This window comes from Bufo gargarizans, chromosome 3 (genome assembly GCF_014858855.1).
Source record: "Bufo gargarizans isolate SCDJY-AF-19 chromosome 3, ASM1485885v1, whole genome shotgun sequence".
In the NCBI taxonomy this organism is placed as follows: Eukaryota; Metazoa; Chordata; class Amphibia; order Anura; family Bufonidae; genus Bufo; species Bufo gargarizans.
The window spans coordinates 458,226,448-458,240,305 of NC_058082.1; the positions used below are offsets into that span (position 1 = coordinate 458,226,448).

At 42.2% G+C, this 13,858-nt stretch overlaps 1 protein-coding gene across 4 annotated transcripts in view; it reads left to right on the top strand.

Moving 5' to 3' along the window:
- CASK (calcium/calmodulin dependent serine protein kinase) overlaps positions 1-13,858 on the top strand; it is a 279,746-nt gene that overhangs the window by 185,219 nt on the left and 80,669 nt on the right. For all 4 annotated transcript variants that reach the window (XM_044283603.1, XM_044283604.1, XM_044283605.1 and 1 more), the window contains exons 12-13: positions 4,649-4,726; positions 8,260-8,340. In XM_044283603.1, coding sequence (XP_044139538.1) covers positions 4,649-4,726; positions 8,260-8,340 — 159 coding nt within the window. The remainder of the gene's footprint in view (positions 1-4,648; positions 4,727-8,259; positions 8,341-13,858) is intronic.

A 13,858-nucleotide genomic window follows, 5' to 3' on the forward strand; every position in this document is an offset into this window, starting at 1 on the left:
ACTACTGCTTAACAGATGTCTATTCAGGGAGTTTAAAAATTGCAGAGTATATAAACTGTGTATGAGGCCCACATTTATCCCCATATTTGTGCTGTCTTTCTGATGTGTTTTATCCAAAATTGTCTGATCTGCTATTGGACACATTTATTGACCATTTCCGCCATGTACATCAGTTTATGGAGTGAGCAGTGGTTGTGGGTTGATGCTTTGTCAGGGTTTAGATACAGTTTATCAGTTTTTAAAAGGAATCTGTCGCCAGTGATCTCCCTGTTTCCATAGAGGCACATAGCTGTGGTTCACCAGACTAACACGCAAATTAGGCCTTTGGTGCAGTGTGGGCATCACCATTATTGTTGTTACACTCAAGCTCCACTCCTTTCTGTGGATAACCCCTGCCTGGCCGCTTTCCAACTGCCTGGCTGTGTCGAGGAGAAACTGGCCACAGAAATTAATGGGGCTTGGGTTCAGCAAAAGCAACCCCTATTGCTCTGTCGGCTACTAGGCCGGACAACTTGAAGGGGTTGTGCATCTTACTAGTCAACAACCACAGTAGTCAAAGTTGTGCACCTTTAAAAAAATAATAATAATAAATAAAAAATCATCTGTCCACAGTCCCACCATTCCAGCACTGCTGCCCCTTCAGACCGCCACCTATCCTGTGGCCATCACAGGCGGTCAGTATTCTGGTCCCAGACAGCCCATTTAAGCTGGCGATGCATATTATTTGCTGAATGCATTAAGACCAGCCGACTGTCTAAGGCTACATTCACACTTGCGTTCGGGGTTCCGTTTGAAGGCTCTCACAAGCGGCCTTGAACAGATCCGTACAGCCCCAATGCATTCTGAGTGGATGCGGATCCGCTCAGAATGCATCAGTATGGCTCTGTTTGGCCTCCGTTCCGCTCAGCAGGCGGACACCCGAACGCAGCTTGCAGCGTTTTTGTGTCCGCCTGGCCGTGCGGAGCCGAACGGATCCGTCCAGACTTACAATTCAAGTCAATGGGGACGGATCCGTTTGACATTGACACAATATGGTGCAATTGCAAACAGATCCGTCCCCCATTGACTTTCAATGTAAAGTCAGGAGTCCCTATTAATATACCATCTGATCAGAGTTTTCTCCAATCCGATTGGTATATTTTAACTTGAAGCGTCCCCATCACCATGGGAACGCCTCTGTTAGAATATACCATCGGATTTGAGTTAGATCGTGAAAACTCAGATCCAACAGTATATTCTAACAGGGGCGTTCCAATAGTGATGGGGACGCTTGAAGTTAGAATATACTGAGAACTGTGTACATGACTACCCCCTGCTGCCTGGCAGCACCCAATCTCTTACAGGGGGCTGTGATCCGCACAATTAACCCCTCAGGTGCCGCACCTGAGGGGTTAATTGTGCGGATTTCAGCCCCCTGATCGAGTGCTGCCAGGCAGCAGGCCCCCCCCCCTCCCTCCCTCCCCAGTATTAAATTCATTGGTGGCCAGTGTGGCCCCCCTCCCTCCCCAGTATTAAATTCATTGGTGGCCAGTGCGGCCACTGGCCACCAATGAATTTAATACTGGGGAGGGGGGCGCACTGGCCACCAATGAATTTAAAACTGGGGGGGGGGGGGGGGCTGGCCCCCTGCTGCCTGGCAGCACCTGATCTCTTACAGGGGGCTATGAGCTGCACAATTAACCCCTCAGGTGCAGCACCTGAGGGGTTAATTGTGCGGATCACAGCCTCCTGTAAGAGATCGGGTGCTGCCAGGCAGCAGGGGGGCAGTCATGTACACAGTTCTTAGTATATTCTAACTTGAAGCGTCCCCATCACCATGGGAACGCCTCTGTGTTAGAATATACTGTCGGATCTGAGTTTTCTGTGCCCCTTTTCCACAAAATAGATATTATAAATGTGTGGTCCTTTTACAGAGTTTGCAGTGGTGCCCAGAAAATCCACCTTATACCTTTTTGGAAATGTGCTTATAGAAGGAGAAAGCTGAACAAAGACAGGTTCATGTTATTTTTTTTTTTATGACGTTCTTGGCTCTAGTTAATTTGGCCTACAGTCATGTGAAAAAATTAGGACACCCTTTGAAAGCATGTGGTTTTTTGTAACATTTTTAATAAAAGGTTATTTCATCTCCGTTTCAACAATACAGAGAGATTAAAGTAATCCAACTAAACAAAGAAAACTGAAGAAAAGTCTTTTCAAGATCTTCTGTAAATGTCATTCTACAAAAATGCCTATTCTAACTGAGGAAAAAGATAGGACACCCTCACATGTATTCCCTCTTAAATTGGCTCAGATCTCACACAGGTATATCACACCAGGTGCACATAATTAGTAGATCGTTACTCTGCATGTTGAATGAGGCTTGCCCTATTTAAACCTCAGACATTTAGTTTGGTGTGCTCCTGACTGTTGAAGTGAGAGTGAGCACCATGGTGAGAGCAAAAGAGCTGTCAGAGGACTTCAGAAAAAAGATTGTAGCAGCCTATGAGTCTGGGAAGGGATTTAAAAAGATCTCAAAAGATTTTGAAATCAGCCATTCCACTGTCCGGAAGATAGTCTACAAGTGGAGGGCTTTCAAAACAACTGCCAACATGCCCAGGACTGGTCGCCCCAGCAAGTTCACCCCAAGAGCAGACCGCAAGATGCTAAAAGAGGTCTCCAAAAACCCTAAAGTGTCATCTCGAGAACTACAGCAGGCTCTGGCTACTGTTGATGTAGAAGTACATGCCTCTACAATCAGAAAGAGACTGTACAAGTTTAACTTGCATGGGAGGTGTGCAAGGAGGAAACCTTTGCTTTCCAAGAGAAACATCGAGGCCAGACTGACATTTGCCAGAGATAAAGTTGACAAAGACCAGGACTTCTGGAATAATGTTCTTTGGACAGATGAGTCCAAAATTGAATTATTTGGACACAACAGCAGAGGACATGTTTGGCGTAAACCAAACACAGCATTCCAAGAAAAGAACCTCATACCAACTGTGAAGCATGGAGGTGGAAGTGTCATGGTTTGGGGCTGCTTTGCTGCAGCAGGACCTGGTCAGCTCACCATCATAGAATCCACGATGAATTCTACTGTGTATCAGAAGGTGCTTGAAGAACATGTGAGACCATCAGTTAGAAAATTAAAGCTGAAGCGGAACTGGACCATGCAACATGACAATGACCCAAAACATACTAGTAAATCAACCAAAGATTGGCTGAAAAAGAAGAAATGGAGAGTCCTGGAATGGCCAAGTCAAAGTCCAGATTTGAATCCCATTGAGATGCTGTGGGGTGACTTGAAAAGGGCTGTACGTGCAAGAAACCCCTCAAACATCTCACAGCTGAAAAAGTTCTGCATTGAGGAGTGGGGTAAAATTTCCTCAGACCGATGTCGAAGACTGGTAGATGGCTACAAGAACCGTCCTACTGCAGTTATTTCAGCCAAAGGAGGTAACACTCGCTATTAGGGGCAAGGGTGTCCTATCTTTTTCCTCAGTTAGAATAGGCATTTTTGTAGAATGACATTTACAGAAGATCTTGAAAAGACTTTTCTTCAGTTTTCTTTGTTTAGTTGGATTACTTTAATCTCTCTGTATTGTTGAAACTGAGATGAAATAACCTTTTATTAAAAATGTTACAAAAAACCACATGCTTTCAAAGGGTGTCCTAATTTTTTCACATGACTGTATGTACCAAGGTTCTCTCAGGGCTAAATATAAATGTCCTGTGATGTGATATATGATCTGTTGGCTGCTACCGGTCAAACTTAACTTCATGTAATGTTTGAAGATGTTGTGCTGTAAGTAAAATGTGCACTTGGCCTTAAAATGTTATTTACTGGCCATTTTTTCTTCTGAACATGTGTTTTCTGTGTAACTGCTACCTCACAAGTTAGCACCAGTTCTGCTACAAGATTGACAATAATTTTATTGCTTTCAGTAGATATTTTCTGTATGTTTAGATGACCTGTAAGCCGTTGTTGAAAGTGATGTTTTATACAGAGAACAGTTTGTTGTTTTTTTTTGTTTTTTTTTACTAATTTAATTAGCTTTTTCCCTTTTTTTTCTGTGTATGTACTTTTTTGTTAATCTATAACTTCAGTAATGTGGAGCACTTGTGTTGCCATTTTGTCAATCATAGTAATTTGGTTATCAGAAATGTTACTGTATATGGTATTAGTAATGTTTATGTACAGTTTTTCACTAAACTGTGACTGCCGTTGAATTTATGTATATACAGACTTGTATGGTTATGAATATTTTAATACTGATAGTTGATGCAGCTTCTAGGACTGTGCCATCCCCTAGAAGAAATATATTCAGCAGTCTTCTAGTTCATAAATGGTAATGGGGAAAGCAGTTGTAGCCTAATCTTACGTCTTCACATTCCTTGCAGGAAAAAGCCAGCTTGCCAGAGCTTAATTAGGGATTTTCATCACTTCCTCGAGACAGCTATTACAGCAGGAAACTTTCTAGAAGTGTACTACATTAGAAAGGACTTGTATATTATTCCCAGTGTTTCCGTGTGCTGCAGACCAAATAGAAGCAAAAGAAGAAAGGACCTACGGCAACTTCTGAATTATTAAAAATCTGGACTTTTATGCAATTGTATCATGTTTGGTAAAAGGACCTTGCTTGATTTCATTATTTTTGTCATTTGATTTTAGCTTTATGACAAAATCAATACAAAGTCTTCGCCACAAATCAGGAATCCTCCGAGTGATGCTGTACAGCGAGCCAAAGAGGTAATTGGCTTTTCTTTTTTTTTTTTTTCCTCTTCCACTTCACTATTTATGCTTTTGATCTCATTTTAGTGATGTAATGAAATCACGATTCAGGTCTATTTAGACTGCATTGTAAATGCTGAGAACTGACCATATGAAGGAAGATGTAATTATGAATGCAATAACCGCTATCTGACACTTTAGTCACTTGCTTGGAGTGTTTCTTGCAGAAGAAATCATCCATAATGAATAGCTCTATTATTTAGCTGTAATTTGACTTCTATTTGCTTGGCAACAAATCTGCGAGCGCTTATTTATTCCTCAATAGATATTTGCTATACTTATGGAGGATTTTCATCTCGGATCGTTTTTACACATTCTCTCTGCTTAATTAGCTGACAAGATGGAGAAATTGTTGAAGTTAATCTAATTACCATTAACTGTGTATTTGGGTCATGCCTGACTGGTAATATATTTTGTACTATTAGAATGCAGTTTGTCATCATATGTACAGTGTTATAGACTATAGCAGTTGCAAGTTTGCAGGGATTTGTGAAAGTCAGAACGTGGCGGAATCCCAAATTATAAATTCTGATTTTCTTCTTGCTGAATTTGTGTTTGACGAGGCACCATATTTTATTTTTATTTTTTGCTAGACTATAGACTGACTGCAGCATTAACACTAGACTGTGGACTGATTGACAGCAGCATTTATTCAAGACTGTAGACTGTTTGCATAATGTACACAAGAATATGTACGAACTGACTGCTGCATGTAAACTAGACTCTGAACTAACCAGCTTCACCATTTACACTATAATGTGGACTGACTGTGTGCAGCATTTAAACTGACTGGCTGCAGCCTGTGCACAGGAATGTGGATGAACTGACTGCAGCATTTAAGCTAAACTCTGGATTGACTAGCTGCAGCATTTACATAGGAATGTGGATGGACTAACTGCAGCGTTTAAACTAGACTCTGAACTTACCGGCTGCAGCAGTTACACTAGACATAACTGTCTAATTGGCAGCAGAGTTTTTTGGAAGTTTAATTGTAAATTAGTGTTCCCCGACTTGTACCTTTCCAGAACTTCAACTGCTATCATGCCATGACAGCCTGTGTATGATGGGAATTTTAGTTTTGCAACAGCTGGAGAGCCACAGGTTGGAGATCATTGTTCTACATTCTGGCTACATGCAGTCACTACTATAGAGAGCTTAGTGACTTATAGTATATGGTTATATATTGCTGCAAATTTGGCTATTACTGACTGCAGTCTCCTAATTTCTTGCTATTACTGACTGCAGTCTCCTAATTTCTCTGTAGTGGCATCTGCAGGCTAAATCCTGAATGTTCTATGCCTATCCTTTGGCACTCCTGGCCAATAAAAATAAATCATATGGACCGTTTTGGCTCCTATAACAAACAAATTTGGTCTGGCATTTTTTACCGCTAAAAAAAGTCCATAGAAACGTTTGTTTTTTTCTTCACATGCTGTTTTTATGTAATTTCTGTTATTCTAAACAAGTTTGTGAAGATTTTTATAGAAGAAAAAACATTTTAAAAAAAGCTTAAAGGAAAGTTAAACATCCAGAAAAAAGCTTTGACATGCAGCGTTTAAAAAGAAAAAAAAATCCCAGAGATTGAAAGAACACCACCTAATTAACAAAAACTGCAATAGAAAAAAAGCAACATAAACCACAAAAGTGCATAAAACCCCCCACTAAAAACCTATGTGAACCCACCCTAAGTCTAAAGATTTAGGGAGTCATTCACTAACCAGAAATAGCTTACATTATGCGTATTTCTGGCGAAGATTGTGTCTCAAAGCTTATTACCGCCACACTCTGACTTTTCCCCGCTGACACAAGGTCTAAAAAAAAAGGTGGGGTCGGGAATGGGCCAGCAGGCCCATCTCATTCATGATTTTCTACGCATGTTTTAGGCATAGAAGATGGTCTAAATCTACGGCAGCAAGGGAGCTGGCAATAGATTTAGCAGCGGTGGTGGATTCATAGAAGTTATGCAGAGGCCGGCACCTCAACATAACTTCGGCAGGACCTTATTAAGACCAGCATATAAAACGCTGGTCTTAATAATTGACCCCTTTAGTAGCCAACTGATCTTTTATTGGATGCATTTGCAACCAGCCATTCTAATTAACATCTAGGCCCTAAATTATCAGGCATTCCTCATTCATGATGTAGATGAGTATGGGTATAAGCTAGGGATCGACCGATTATCGGATTTGCCGATATTGAGGATTTTGAACGCTATCGGTATCTGCATCTATTTTGACGATATTCCGATAGCGTATGGGGAACACAGATCGCGCTGCTGTCAGCGCTCTGTGTTCCCCTTAGCAGCACAGGGGAGAAGGAAGCAGTGTCTCCTCCCCCTGTGCTGCTGCTGCCGCCAATGAGAGGAGGGAGGAGAAGAGAAGGGGAGGGGCTGTGGCAACTGCGCCACCAATGAAGCTTAATCTCTCATTTATTAATATACAGGAGGCCGGAGCTGGCTGCAGAATCACATAGCCAGCTCCCGACCTCTATGAGCATTAGCTGCGATCTGCGGTAGTTAATCCCTCAGGTGCCTCGGATCGTAGCTCATGCTCATAGAGGTCGGGAGCCGGCTATGCGATTCTGCAGCTCTCGCCTCCTGTATATGAATAAATGAGAGATTAAGCTTCATTGGTGGCGCAGTGCGCCCCCCCTAGCCAAGTATTAGACATTGGTGGTGCAGGTCCCCCCCAACCCCAGTATTAGACATTGGTGGCGCAGTGCGCGCCCCCCCCCCCAAGCCCCGTCAGTATTAAGCATTGGTGGCGCAGTGCGCCCCCCCAAGCCCCTCCAGTATTAAGCATTGGTGGCGCAGTGCGCCCCCCACCCCAGTATTAAAAACATTGGTGGCGCAGTGCGCCCCTCCACGAGATCCCCTCTCCCCTGCTCCTCCGATCGGAGCCCCAGCAGTGTAATGCTGGGGCTCCGATCGGTTACCATGGCAGCCAGGACGCTATTGAAGCCCTGGCTGTCATGGTAAGCTCCATGCTGCTCAGTGCACAGAGCAGCAGGGACAGTGTGAGCTCCTATTCACCCTGATAGATCTCTATCAGGGTGAATAGGACAAGGGTTCTAGTCCCTAAGGGGGCTAAAAGTTAGTAAAAAAAAAAAAAAAAAAAAATGTTATAAAAATAAAACACCAAAATATTAAGTATAAATGAAAAAGAAAGATTTAAAAAAAATATATACACATTAACAATAAACATTAATTTTCAGCAGATTTGTGTAGGAATTTTTTTTTTTTTTTTTTCAAAAATGAAAATTGCCAGAATATCGGGATAAATTATCGGCCTGAAAGTTCACAAATTATCGGTATCTGCCCTAAAAAATCAATATCTGTCGATCCCTAGTATAAGCAATGCAGATGTTTGGAGCCATGAGCCATGGAAGTCTCGGGGATTTTGATGCTGGGTGGACCTCATTTACATGAGATATACAAATACCTTCTTTGCTGTGAGTAACTCTTCTAACACTTACTTTGCTATCATTTGTAGGTTTTGGAAGAAATATCTTGTTACTCTGAGAATAATGATGCGAAAGAGCTGAAGCGTATTCTGACACAACCTCATTTCATGGTAAGCAAGACAGTTTTTATCCTGTTGTAATAAATGTCCAAGTACCATGTACTATGATGTAAATAATAGGGTTCTGCCGTCACACCCAACATTAATTCATCCCAACAGAGCTTATGCAAGAAGGTTACAATTGGTCTAGTGCTCTACATTGACTATTGTGCTACCTCGGTTTAGGAGAAAAAAAATCCCTGGAGCGTTCAGTTTATGTTTAGAAGGTTGTGCCAAGATAGAACATTATCTTGTACACATAGGGTAAGAGATAAGTATCTGCGCATGTCCTTTACAGCACTAGTGGTTCCCTATTGGACCCCGAAGGATAGCAGAGTACAGTGCTCAGCTATCTCCAGAAGTCCCATAGAGAATGATGAGAATGGCATTGAACATGCGCAACCAGACGCTGCATTCATAGGGGATAGACCTCCAACTTGATTTGTGAGGGTCCCAGCCGTTGAACCCTCACCAATCAGAAACTTATCTTCTGTTCTTTGGGTAGAGAATAAATGTCAGTCCAGGCCTTGAAAGGACTCATGCCTTTTTCATATAAGGTCTATTATGGCTTGCTTTTGGTATGTCCTGCCAAATACCATGTAGCTCATGCCTATAGACCTTTTGTTAGAGGCAAGTCTTGCCAGCAGGCCATTGTGAGAAGGAGTAACAATATATAGACTAACCTTCATGTCTACTATCTCTTTGAGCCTCGTTTAGCGGGATTCATACGAATCGAACATCTGCTTGTAATCTTTTAACGTCCTGAGCCTCATTTTTCACTATGTGGTTCCCATTTGATGCTTGCTGCTGCTGGTTTTATATGCTTAAATCATGGGGTTAGAATAACAATTTGCAAGCACAGGGATATTGTCTGAGCCAGATCTCAGATAGAGGAATTGTTAGAACATTTTCTTTTTGAGGAAAACCACAAGGGAAAATGTCTGGTGCCTGTGCCAGGCTGGATCTAAACGTCCCTACAAACAATAGTTTCTATTGATTCTGCATCCTTTAGGAAACAAACACTGTTAAGTGCATATTACCTCACCACTCAAGAATGGATGATGAGGAGGAGGTGTTCTGGAGCCGATCAGCGCTGCTTGCAGGATCATTAGGAATTTTCATTCCAATTGTTAACATCTTGTAAAGCATCATGATTAGTTACTCATCATGACTTGGGTTTAATCGTGATTTTATGTGGTAAATGCACATTTACAGCAGGAGTACTGAATATGTAGCAGGTTTTACTGCAGTAAACCTTTCCTATAATATCAGGTAAATGGCTATTAACTGGAAACCCTCTGCTCTAATGACAATTGATTAAGGAAACAAATCCCACTAAACTGTGGTTTTGCTTGTAAAGGAAGTCCATTCCTGTATTAAGGAAGCCGTTAATGGTTATTGATGAGATTTTTATTTATTTTTTTAATACTTTTCCATGCAAATGTAATACTGGATTAGAGGAATCTTGTTGCTCCTGCAAGCTTTACAAGATGTAAAAGTTCTCTCAGTGTAAAGGACCATTACAGACAGAGAACATAATATACTCACGGTTGTCCTGATAAATGTATGGATATAGTGTAACTGAATACAGAATGTATGTACTATGCGTGGCCTCCATTATTCATCTGCAGAGGTTGTTACCTAGCCTTCCCAGACTGCTGAATGCAAACTTGTCTAGTTATGTGGTGATAAATCCCTTCAGATAGCTAGACCAACTTACCGTTCAGGGCCCTGGAAATGCTGGGGGACAGCACTGTACACCTGCATTGGTGAGAACAGATTATGTTCCTCTGATACTACATGATAGATTCACACAATTTATCAAGACAGCATTTTGTGAATTTTATATAACCAATATGCCCCCATCACTGCACCACAAAGATTGCGACCAAACTTTCCCAGACTGCAGAATGTCAGTTCAGTACATTCATGAATTGGTAAATCCCCCATATTGTAAAATACCTAGCTGGATTTGCTAGCCAAGTGCCTGGAAAAGCTGAGTAAGAATGTGACAAATCCTCTTTACTGTAGCCTAGCTAGACAGGTGTGTCATTCAGGGTCCCAGGAAAGTTGGATAAGTACTGATAACTACTATAAGTCTACCTTAATAAATCATCCACCTCAGTCCCATATAGTGCCATAGCTAGGCAGATTTGCCTTTCAGGGTCCAGGGAAAGCTGAGTTACCCCAATGGGGAACTAAAATGTAATGTTGATAAGTGCAAGATAATGCACCTGGGGTGTAAAAACCCAAGAGCAGAATATAAAATTAGCGGAACAGTCCTAACCTCAGTATCTGAGGAAAGGGATTTAGGGGTCATTATTTTAAGACGACTTAAAGGTAGGCAGACCATGTCATAGAGCAGCAGGAATTGCTAGCAGAATGCTTGGGTGTATAGGGAGAGGCATTACCAGTAGAAAGAGGGAGGTGCTCATACCGCTCTACAGAGCACTAGTGAGACCTCATTTGGAGTATTGTGCGCAGTACTGGAGACCATATCTCCAGAAGGATATTGATACTTTGGAGAGAGTTCAGAGAAGAGCTACTAAACTAGTACATGGATTGCAGGATAAAACTTACCAGGAAAGATGAAAGGACCTTAACATGTATAGCTTGGAAGAAAGACAAGACAGAGGGGATATGATAGAAACTTTTGAATACATAAAGGGAATCAAAAAGGTAAAAGAGGAGAGAATATTTAAAAGAAGAAAAACTGCTACAAGAGGACATAGTTTTAAATTAGGGGGGCAAAGGTTTAAAAGTAATATCAGGAAGTATTACTTTACTGAGAGAGTAGCGGATGCATGGAACAGCCTTCCTGCAGAAGTGGTAGCTGCAGATAGTGAAGGAGTTTAAAGGGAATCTGTCACCTATTTTGACCATATAAAACCGTTAACATAGCAATGTGCAATAAAGTACCTTCATTCCTGCATGTGTTCTCTTTTTTATTCAACTTTTCATTCAGATGAAAAAGCGATTTTTCTGATATGCAAATTAAGTCTCATGGTGCTCAGAGGGGCGTTATTACTCTGCTCTAGTGCCCAGTAACTCCCCCCCCCCACCCCCCCCTGCAGTGCCCAGCCCGCCTTTCTTCCAAGCCCAGCACGCCTCCTAAGAAATAAATGTACTCCCACATACTTGCCGAACGGCGCCGCCCCCTCCACTACGTCATTTAATTTATTCACTGCATCGTCCTTGCTTCCTCCTCTGCGCCTGTAAGATGCTCCAGAGGGCAACAGCCTTAATAGTGTCACTGGGCATGCGCCGAGCCCAGTGACTTAATCGGAACGCTGTTGCCCTCAGGAGCAGGAGTATCGTACAGGCGCAGGCACTCAGCGATACTGCGCCTGTGCGGGATTTCGGAGGCCAAGAGAGAAGGGAGCAAGGATGGTGCAGTGAATAAATTGAATGACGTAGTGGAGGGGTGGTGCCGTTCGGCAAGGATGTGGGAGTACATTTATTTCTTAGGAAGCGTGCTGGACTTGGAAGAAAGGCGGGCTGGGCACTGCAGGGGGGCGTTATTGGGCACTAGAGGAGAGTAATAACACCCCTCTGGGCACCTTAAGGCTTAATTGGCATATCAGAAAAATCGCTTTTCCATCTAAATGAAAAGTTGAATAAAAGAAAGACACATGCTGGAATGAAGGTACTTTATTGCACATGGTAACGGTTTTATATGGTCATAATAGGTGACAGATTCCCTTTTAAGCATGCATGGGATAGGCATAAGGCCATCCTTCATATAAGATAGGGCCAAGGGCTATTCATAGTATTCAGTATATTGGCAGACTAGATGGGCCAAATGGCTCTTATCTGCCGACACATTCTATGTTTCTATATTTACTGCAGAATACTAAATCTACCAGGATAAATCCCCCTCCCCACTCCTAAATAGTGCCATAGCTAGGCAGATTTGCGGTCCTAGTAAAGCTGGGCTACCACCATGTGGCAGTGTAATAGTCTACAGAATACTAAATCGTCCAAATGAATTCCTCCCCACTCCTGTGTGTGTGTGTGTGTGTATATATATATATGTGTGTGTGTGTGTAATATATATATATATATATATATATATATATATATATATATATATATATATATATATATATATATATATATATATATACATACACACACACACACACACACCTCATTCAAAGAGTTTTCTTTATTTTCATGACTATGAAAATTGTAGATTCACACGGAAGGCATCAAAACTATGAATTAACACATGTGGAATTATATACATAACAAAAAAGTGTGAAACAACTGAAAATGTCATATTCTAGGTTCTTCAAAGTAGCCACCTTTTGCTTTGATTACTGCTTTGCACACTCTTGGCATTCTCTTGTTGAGCTTCAAGAGGTAGTAACCTGAAATGGTTTTCACTTCACAGGTGTGCCCTGTCAGGTTTAATAAGTGGGATTTATTGCCTTATAAATGGGGTTGGGACCATCTGTTGCGTTGTGGAGAAGTCAGGTCGATACACAGCTGATAGTCCTACTGAATAGACTGTTAGAATTTGTATTATGGGAAGAAAAAAGCAGCTAAGTAAAGAAAAACGAGTGGCCATCATTACTTTAAGAAATGAAGGTCAGTCAGTCCGAAAAATTGGGAAAACTTTGAAAGTGTCCCTAAGTGCAGTCCCAAAAACAATCAAGCGCTGCAAAGAAACTGGCTCACATGCAGACCGCCCCAGGAAAGGAAGACCAAGAGTCACCTCTGCTGCGGAGGATAAGTTCATCCGAGTCACCAACCTCAGAAATCGCAGGTTAACAGCAGCTCAGATTAGAGACCAGGTCAATGCCACACAGAGTTCTAGCAGCAGACACATCTCTAGAACAACTGATAAGAGGAGACTGTGTGAATCAGGTCTTCATGGTAGAATATCTGCTAGGAAACCACTGCTAAGGACAGGCAACAAGCAGAAGAGACTTGTTTGGGCTAAAGAACACAAGGAATGGACATTAGACCAGTGGAAATCTGTGCTTTGGTCTGATGAGTCCAAATTTGAGATCTTTTGTTCCAACCACCTTGTCTTTGTGCGACGCAGAAAAGGTTTACGGATGGACTCTACATGCCTGGTTCCCACCATGAAGCATGGAGGAGGAGGTGTGATGGTGTGGGGGTACTTTGCTGGTGACACTGTTGGGGATTTATTCAAAATTGAAGGCATACTGAACCAGCATGGCTACCACAGCATCTTGCAGTGGCATGCTATTCCATCCGGTTTGCGTTTAGTTGGACCATCATTTATTTTTCAACAGGACAATGACCCCAAACACACCTCCAGGCTGTGTAAGGGCTATTTGACCATGAAGGAGAGTGATGGGGTGCTGCGCCAGATGACCTGGCCTCCACAGTCACCGGACCTGAACCCAATTGAGATGGTTTGGGGTGAGCTGGACCGCAGAGTGAAGGCAAAAGGGCCAACAAGTGCTAAGCATCTCTGGGAACTCCTTCAAGACTGTTGGAAGACCATTTCAGGTGACTACCTCTTGAAGCTCATCAAGAGAATGCCAAGAGTGTG